At 30.4% G+C, this 9,841-nt stretch overlaps 1 protein-coding gene across 1 annotated transcript; it reads right to left on the reverse strand.

The window, feature by feature from the left end:
- Positions 1–1,386: 1,386 nt before the first annotated feature.
- LOC121980375 (probable pectin methylesterase CGR2) lies at positions 1,387–8,779 on the reverse strand. Its single transcript, XM_042532388.1, has 7 exons — positions 8,583–8,779; positions 8,193–8,354; positions 8,042–8,081; positions 7,859–7,900; positions 5,833–6,204; positions 4,970–5,025; positions 1,387–1,667 (listed from the first exon to the last, which is right to left on the reverse strand). The coding sequence occupies exons 2-7, from the start codon at positions 8,316–8,318 to the stop codon at positions 1,521–1,523; spliced, it is 783 nt and encodes a 260-aa protein (XP_042388322.1). The 5' UTR covers positions 8,319–8,354; positions 8,583–8,779; the 3' UTR covers positions 1,387–1,520.
- Positions 8,780–9,841: the final 1,062 nt, after the last annotated feature.

Raw genomic sequence — 9,841 nt, forward strand, 5'->3', positions numbered from 1 at the left:
AAGCTGACTCTAAGGAGATATTCCTTTTATCTCGTTTCTTAAGATAGGAAAAATAAAAGAGATATAATACTTCTACTTGGAACATTGTGATTTAAATGTAGATCATAATTTTATGACAATTTTATTAAAATGATATCACCAATGTGATTTATTTTTGCTGGTGCATGCATACTATTGCGAACACATATAAAACATTTAGAATACGTTGCACGTTGGACAATTTTTAACACAACTCTTCTGTGTCCCAACAGCACTTGGTTGGTACTGAGAAATCGCAGCAAAAGGAAGCAGAACCATTGGCGCATGTCGAGTTGACACAAGAAACTTGTCCATCATTCATTTGCTTATGTCTCCTAGTTGTGAATTGTGATATCGCCGGCTATATATATATGCAAATAAGCAATAAATCATCAGATCAATGCCACTAAAATTATTTACTTTTATCGAACATCAAATATATAATATACTTACATTGGTTTAAAGCGAATAGACTAGTAACAACCAATAACATCAACAAGTATTTAGTAGCCATCTCTTTCTTATCTATATGAGTTGTTTTAAGAAATTAGTGGAATTACAAGGCTATTTATAGCAAAAGAATAATTTCTAAACAAGGAAAGACAAACATTAAAGAAATTATTAAAATTTCTTCTCATAAAAATTATGGTTTAAATTTAATGATATCTTCATCAAATCTACATTTATTTAATTTTAAAAATAATTTATAGTGAAATTTTCTTCCATTTATTTTTTAATGGATTGATGAAGCCTAAAATAAAATTAATGTTAATGTCATTTTTTTTTCCTTTTTACACTAAAAATATTTTTTTTACATTAAAAATAATTTTAAAATTTATTAATAATTTTTTCTAATTATTTTTTATATAAAAAATATATATTGTCATGATTCTCTTTAATCTCACATCTTAGATTGGAAGACCATGAGCGGAAAAACTTCTATAAATACTTTAGGTTGGTGACATTAAAAAATATATTTTTCTCAACCTTTTCGCTAATATCAAATGTAATATTTGTTCTTATCCATTTAATATCTAATATAAAAAATTAAATTAATTTTTTATGAGAAAAAATTCATTACACTAGTTTGCTCCTGAAATTTTCGAGTGTCACTACTATATAAATTTGACACTCTTACCCCGTCCAATTTATAAGTCAGACACTGATTTACTTTAAAATTGAAGTATCAGTTATTTCTAGGATTAATCAAATTAAGTTAAATATTCTGTGTCAACTAAAAACAATAGAGTATCAAATTTGGATGATGGCTTCATTGATGAAGGACGGAGCACCGTCCTGAAGAAATTTCCATTTCGCCTGTACATATGACTGAAAACTAGCAAGTAGTAGACACTCCATTTTTAATTAGGAAAGAATATATGATTCAGTCGTAGTGTAAATCAACACTACTGAGAAATTAAAATGCCAGGGACGATTCATTACATATGGGGCTACAAAATAATCTGTTCCAATAAATGGGAGCTTTTAAAAGCTCAATCTTTCTAGGAAGTGACGTGAAAAATTTGGCAACTCGGTTTGTAAGAATTTTTGGTTGAAGCTTCCTCGAACTTCTTTATAGCCATTTCATTCTCTTGTAAACCAGTCTGGACGAAATATCGAATCCACCAAGATGAACTCCTAAGTTTGGCCTACAATGAACTGTGATGTCAGAAAGAGTTATAATCTTGAGGTCCAGTGAAACCAATTTTTTACTCGAACAGAAAAAGCAATACAGACAAGTACCTAGATAGAGAATATAAACGTTAAAAATAATCCAGTTGCAAACAAACAAAACCAGAATCAATGTTCAATCCTTATACTTCTACTATGCCATCAATTTCAAATAGATATATGAGTTGATCAGTAAACGAAATTGCTGAGTTCTTTTACTCATTAAGCTAAAATGAAGTACCTGAAAAAATTTAAGATTATGATTGGTAGGTATGAAAATTACTACTACTACTGCTACTACTACTACAATCAAGCTTTATCTCACTAGGTGGAGTCAGCTATATGAATCCTTTTATATCATTGGCTCCACCCCTACTATATCATCATCTATACTTAAATAAATTTTATTTTATTTTATTATTGTTAACTAATTTTTTTTTTTGATCTTCCTCTTTCTCGTTTGATGTGCATGCTTGTTAAAGTATTACATCGTCTAACTATAACATTTATTGATCGTCTAAATACATACTCGTATCATCTTAAACGTGTCTCTTGAAGTTTTCCCTTACTAGATGCAACTTCGACTTTCTCTTTAATTTTTTTATTTTGTCCATTTTCATATATCCACACATCCACCTTAACATCCTCATCTTTACAAGTTTCATTTTCTGCTCATGTGCTTGAATCATAGCCAACATTTGTTCCATATAACATAGCAAGTCTAAGCAGTTTTATAAAACTTTTCTTTAAATTTTAGAAGTATTTTACGATCACATAAAACATACGACACTCTCCTCCATTTCAATCATTCTGCTTGTATTCTATATAAGACATTTCTCTCAATCCCTCCATTGTTTTGCAAAAATGATCCTAAATATTTAAATCTCTTAATTCCAAGTAACTCATCATCTCCTATGTTAACAATTGTTTTATTACGTCTAATATTGCTAAACTTAAATTTCATATATTCTATCTTTATTCTACTAAGCCTAAAATCTTTCCCTTCTAGTTTTTCCCGTTGAAATTCTAGTTTAACATTTACTCCTTCATGTGTTTCATCTACCAAAACAATATCATCGATAAACAATATGTACTACGGTACTATGTCTTGAATGTATGCAGTGAGTTCGTCTATAATTAATATATAAAGATAGGGCCTTAGAGTTAATTCTTAATATAACTCTATCTTTATTAGAAATGCTTCAGTTATTCCACTTGAAGTTTTTACCCTGGTCGTTACATCTTTATACATATCTTTAATTAATTCAATATATGTTACGTTAACACTTTTCTTTTCTATAATTCTCTTGGGACTCTATCATAAGTCTTTTCTAAAATACCATGTGCAGATCTTATTTTTCTCTTGATATTTTTCAATTAGTTGTCTAAGAAGATGTATAGCTTTTATTGTCGGCCTTCCAAGCATGAACTCAAATTGATTTTCGGCGTGTCTCCTTCTTTAATCTCTTTTCTATTACTCTTTCCTAAAGTTTCATGGTATGAAACATTAGTTTAATACCCCTATAGTTTACATAATTTTGTATATCTTCCTTGTTCTTATATAAAGGAACTAGAGTACTTACCCTCCATTAATCGAGCATTTATCATGTTAAATAATTTTGTAAATTATTCAATACCCTGTTTCCCTAGACACTTCCATACCTCTATCGGAATTTGATATGGTCTAACGGCTTTTCCATTGTGCATCCCATTTAAAACTTATTCTACTTCTGAAATTTGAATTCTATGATAAAAATATAAATTTCTATACTCATTTGGCCTACTTAAATTACCTAAGTTAAGTTGGTCACCTAAACCTTTATTAAAAAGTTGATAAAAATACCTCTTTCACCGCTCTTTTATTTCTCAATCGTTTACTAGTACTCTATTGTATTCATCTTTAATATATTTTATTCGGATAAAATCTCTTGTCTTCCTTTCTCTCACTTTAGCTATTAGATAAATGTCTCTTTCCTCTTCTTTTGTATCCAATTTTTTATATAATCATTCAAAAACTTCATTTTTTTACTTAATTCAGTACTTTCTTAATCTCTTTCTTGGCTATTGTATATTTTTTTAAATTTTTCTCGTTCTTACAAATATGTAATTCCTTATAAGTTTATTTTTCCTTCACTTTCTCTTGTACTTTCTCATTCCACCACCAAAATTCCTTATTTAGTGGTGCATGTCCCTTTGACTAACCAAGTACACTCTTAGCTACTATTTTCAATTTTGATATCATTTTATCCCATGTCATATTAGAGTCACTGTATATTCACCTAATGTTTGTACTCCTCCCTTCTCCTTAAATATATTTTGCTTCACATCCTTTAACTTCCACCACTTAATTTAAAGAGTCATATATATTTATGCGATCATTTGAGGTGTATATCCAACACTACTAACTTATAGTGGGTATTAAGTTTTCTCCTAAGATAACCTTGCAATATTTACAAATCTTTCTATCCCTCTTCCTAACTATAAGAAAGTCAATTTACAATTTATTATTTCTACTTTTGAATATGACCAAGTGTTCTTCTCTTTTCTTAAAAAACGTATTAGCTAATATAAGGTCATATGCTATCGCAAAATCAAATATAGTTTTCTCTTCTTCATTTTTCGTTTCAAACTCATAACCTCCATGTACCCTCTCATATTCCTTATTTTTTACTCCGACATGCTCATTTAGATCACCTCCTATTAAAATCATTTTATTTGACGGAATATCTTGTAATACTTCATTTAGGTCGTCCTAAAACCTTGATTTGGTAGCTTTATCTAATCCTACTTGCAGTGCATATATGCTAATTACGTTCATAATTTCTTTTGACGCTATTATTTTAAGGGCTATAATTCTATTATATTTTCTAACCACTCCTACAACTTCATCCTTTAACGAACTATCTACAATAATACTCATTTCATTTCTTATTTTATTCTAGTGTATAATTTAAAATTCGAGTTCTCTATCATCTATGCAAATTACTATAGACCAAAAAATGAAGCGAGATTGTAGCTTGTTTCCATAACACTTATCCTATGCCATGCATTGACTTTCTTGAAGTTTTAATGCAATAAACCATGGTTCGTTTGATGTAATAATAATAATAATAATAATAATAATAATAATAATAGTAATAATAATAATAATAATAATAATAATAATAATAATAATAATAAGAGAGAAAAAAATTGCAAAATAATAAAGGCACTGATATATGGGAGATAGGTTCCAACGAGACAATGATAACGGAAATGCATATTTAATTGGAAAACATACAGGTTTTCCAAATTTTGCCAGCTCGGAGACCTTGGCTCTCTGTTTGCCTGGATAACCTACAGAAATTATGGGCTGAAATGAGAAAGAGAAGATTCTTTTGATGTGTATCTTATAGAAGAATGAGAATTGTATAAACTTGTGATATAACACATGCATATTAAGAAAACTAACAAGCGTTTGCTGTAATAAGCAAGATCTTTATGGAAAACTGAAAAAATCTGGACCATCCCTGTTGCTACAATCTACTCCATTTCAGCAGCACGGGCATTCTCTTTTGATCCTAAGAAAGTAATGTACAAAACTAGCGTGGTGTATGAACAAGGCCAATCAACTTTCAATGCTATTTAAGATACTAACCAACAATTGAGAAATGCTCAAACTGTTTCATAGTGCTTTAAATCGCAATTTACCAATAGACATAATATTCTTAAAAGTCTTCCTAGTTTTTTTTTTTTCTTTTTCAGAAAAAAAAGCTCAAAAAGGAGTAAGATAACGTCCACTTGAAGATATAGCATAAACTCAACAAATAATATATCAAATATAGAAAGCTACTAATCTGAAAAGCATTACATATTTACATGATCATATGGACTAATGGACATGCACGACCTACTTCCACTATACTAAGTTCATGCCAAAGGCGAACTAGTCAAGGAAATATAATCCAAGTAAGCCATTTAGCTATTCAATGTGATTCTTCCATTTATGATTAATAGTTACTTCAGTGCCTACAATAAGATAGTAAGGTCATTTGCAGGTGGTTTCTCATAAAATAAAAATAAATAAATAGATAAATAAATAAAAAGCATCACATAAAACCACAAGTTGGTGAGGACAGGTAGTAAAGAAGCAAGAAGTATCACCAGCAAATATAACAAGACCATCTGCTGATAACCTGGCAAGATCTGGAAGGGTCTTGTTCAGGTACTTGGGAGACAGATAATCCAATGAATCAGAAACAATAGCAAGGGAAAATGATTTTGGTCTGTATGGTAGAGGAAACTTGAGGTCAGATACACGTACGAAGCCTTTGCGCATAAGGCTCTTGCAACTACTATCTGTATCTTCCAAATCATATGGTTCCACACCCCAAGCTTCAGAATCTTCTTCTTTTAACAATTTTGAAATGACTGCACAAGAGTCAGGACCTACATGCAAAACCTTCCTCATGCTATCTCCATAAGCTTTCTTTAGAATAGGCAAAGCTTGTATAACATCTGATGAGCAGGAAGCACCTGGGGACAGAGACTTTTGCAAACTATTAAACAAAGAAGAGAGAAATCAACTGAATCTCTGTATATTTAGTTAATTAATGGATGTAGTATAAAACTCCCAGATACAATTAGAACATCATCATCAAGCCATCTCAGTCCCATTATATGATTTTTAGGTACAAACATCTTATCCCTCCATTGAACATTATACAAGAATAAGTCAGTAGGAAAATTTAAATCTTTTAAATCACTTTTAATTATGTTAGCTAGAGATTCCTCTCACATCCTTCAATTTCTTGCAACCTCAAATATAATTGATTCAACAAATCTAGATATAGAATCTATTGACCATCTTTAAATATACACGTGGCACTGTAACTCTTTTTTAACATCTATTTGAGATACACCTTACCACTCATGGGTTATTTTTTATTTTGTATTTTTTAATAATCTCATACATTCATCTTAGTAATCTCTTCTATGTTGCATTTTTTTATTATTTCCCAATGATCAAACACTCAAATTTATTTTAATCACTTTTATCCTGCTAATGACATTGTTATCAATATTGCTATCATATTGTCATTCAATAGTTGATCCAAGATAAATAAAAACCCAAGGTGAATTTTTAACTGAAGAATGAATACCATTTTCCAAGGTCTTTACTGACTTGTAGCAAACACCTTCTGGCGTTTCATTTTATTTAATTGAAACCATATTTCATATGTTCAACTCAATTCCCTAAAAAAAGTTCAAAGTTTATCTCTATAATTGAAGAATTGAACTTAATTTACTTACAACCCATCAATCAAAATAACATCATCTACAAAAAAAAAAAAACAAAATAGATACATAGCAACCAAAATGTGGACTAACAAATTTCCAGAACTGCTAATTGATATAGAGGAACATAGTATTTAGAAAAGGATGATTCACGAAATATTGCAGGACCATGAAGATAATGAAACGCAGCTATCTTAACACAAAAAAATATTCCACCAATGTTTTCAAGAATGAAAGAATTTGTGGTTTTCCATGTGCTTACTTGTTCCATTTCCTAACAGAACATGTCCTCTCCCCATCTCCTCTTTCCCGATCTTCACAAGGTTCTTAGGAAACTAGAAAGTTTCCCGTGATTGCATGAACTAGTTTTTAAAGTTTCCCTGTCAAGTTCTCTCTCTTTTTTATAGTTTCTCTATTGAAATCTAAATTCAACTTTAGTGGCTTATTCACATCCATATATCTTTAGTTACGCTTAGATATTTTTCAAAATACCCACAATCTTTTATGGTTTAATCCCACTGTCAAATATGCACTCAGCAAGGATTTGTTGCAAACAATGTCACATATAATAACTTGTGCTACAAATCTTATTATTTAACAAATTGTTTCTTAGACAACTAAGCACCTTAGTTAGTGATGGCAATCATCATCGTGTTGCTGAAAGTGGGAAACAGTAGACAGTACTTTGAAAATCTTGGCTCAAAGAAGAAATGAGGGGGGAACTAATAATGTACCATAATAAAATGATGAAAGTTTCAGAACAATCAACAAATTTTAAGTAGCAGTAGGACAAGAATAAGATAAAGCAACTCCAAAGAAGATTCATTGATAATCATGAGTTCAAAAAATAAATTTATCTTTGTTAACAATATGTATAAAATATGATATGTACCTTGCCCAATACTTATGGCTTCCTTCTCACTGGCAAATCCACCTTAAACCACCATAGTTTAGTTGAATTTAGTTAAAAAAATAACAAAAATGGAATATTTCAATCATAGAAATACAAAAAAAAAACTTTTCACCAAATCAAATAGCTGGTTCAATTCATATTTAAATAGGAGATTCTTCATACCTGAACCTCTCAACGCGTAACCAATGAGAAAAAAGGCAGCCTAAAATTTCAAAAGACGGAAAATGACAATGAATCAAAAGGCACGTAGAATCACACAGTGCATTTGCATCGAATGATGAAGCAACTGAGACCGGAAATCTAAAAGACGCACCACCACAACCAATCCGATGGATAAAAGGGGCGAACTCCGTGACTTCTGTTGCAGTGAGCCGACGAGTGGAATGCTTCCACTATCAGAAGCGCGTCGAGACGGATTAATTGCTCGTCTTGACGCCATAACCTCACTTCCTTAAATCCACAACCGCCGCGAACCCTAATGCCGATCGTAATAACAAAACAGGAAAAAAAAATCGTCAGATCAACTGCACAGAATTCATCACAGCAGAAACACTAGCGATCCCGGCATCTACTCGGAGACGGACAGAGTTTCGAATCCAAGAAGTAAAAAACCAAAAAACAAAAAAAGCAAACAGGGATCCGAAACTTGGCGCAATTATAAGTAGGATCCAGGCGGTGAAAAATGCGCGAAATGGATCTTTACTTGGTAGAATGAGATCGAAGAAGCGAGATCTAGGAGGAGGAGGAGGAGGAGGAGGAGAGGAGACGGCGAAACCCGGATCTGAAACCTCTACCGCTATTCTTGCAGTGGAGGAGAAAAGTGAGGAAGAGCATTTAAATGTTAGAGCTTCTAGCGTCGCCTCGAACACGGATGAGATCTAACAATCATCTCATCATTAATTTATATAAAATAAATGAGCTATAGCTACCACATTAAGAAAAATTTGCAAATTTTCTTAATCATACACTTACTTCTCGTTATTTACTACACGACGCCCATACCCACTCATGCAGGTTCTCTCGTAATGTTCTCCCCGTATTTAAATACTTTTGATTCGCGATCATTTTAAGAAATTGTTTTTTTTTTAAAATAGCCTTTCTTTACTTTTAACCCTTAGTTTTTACCAAAACTTTAGCAAGTTAAATTCAGTTCATACCTGGTGTGATACGTTCCTTTCAGTTCTATGATTCTCACCATGCCAAAAACTTTGATTCGCCACCCTTATCAATTTAAAAGAGATTATTTTTAAAAAATATATATTATTATTATTATTATTATTCTAAATATTCAATTTTTCTAACTAACTAATTCTAAAGATAATAAACTTAATTTTATAATTAAGTTTATAAAAATTTTCTATCGACTATTATAATAAAATTTAAAAAGTGTTCATGAACCACCTAGCTGTCACTAATGGATAAGATCAAGAGATTATAAAACAGTTTTTTATAATGTCCCAGAGTGAGTTAGAGGTATATAAGTCTAGATATGACATTGTGCCAAAAAAAAACAATAAAGTAGATTAATTCTTTTAAAAATAGTTTCATTATATTAATAGGATCCACTATAAGATAACATGACTTCAAAGATAAAAAAAAATATGCCTGTAAAAATCATTTTTTTGGTCTAAAGAAAGTTTGTGAGGAAATATGTCGTCTTTAAAATTCATTTGTGAAAGCCCCATTATTAATTCAGGAGACACGAAAATATTTCGTCTCTAATTTAGAAATAAATTAAAAAAATATTTATAAATCTATTTTTAAATTGACCAAATAAAATTAGTTTCAAATATAAATTTTCTTTCTAAATTTTATTTTAAATCCATTAAATTTTATTTTAAATCCATCATTATTCTGTCTCAAATAGCATATCAAATATAATTTTAAATAATTTATAAATCCATTTATAATTTTATTTATAAATCCATATATAATTTCGTTTTTAAATTTATCAGTAATTTT

Source organism: Zingiber officinale, chromosome 5A, assembly GCF_018446385.1.
Source record: "Zingiber officinale cultivar Zhangliang chromosome 5A, Zo_v1.1, whole genome shotgun sequence".
Taxonomy (NCBI): domain Eukaryota; kingdom Viridiplantae; phylum Streptophyta; class Magnoliopsida; order Zingiberales; family Zingiberaceae; genus Zingiber; species Zingiber officinale.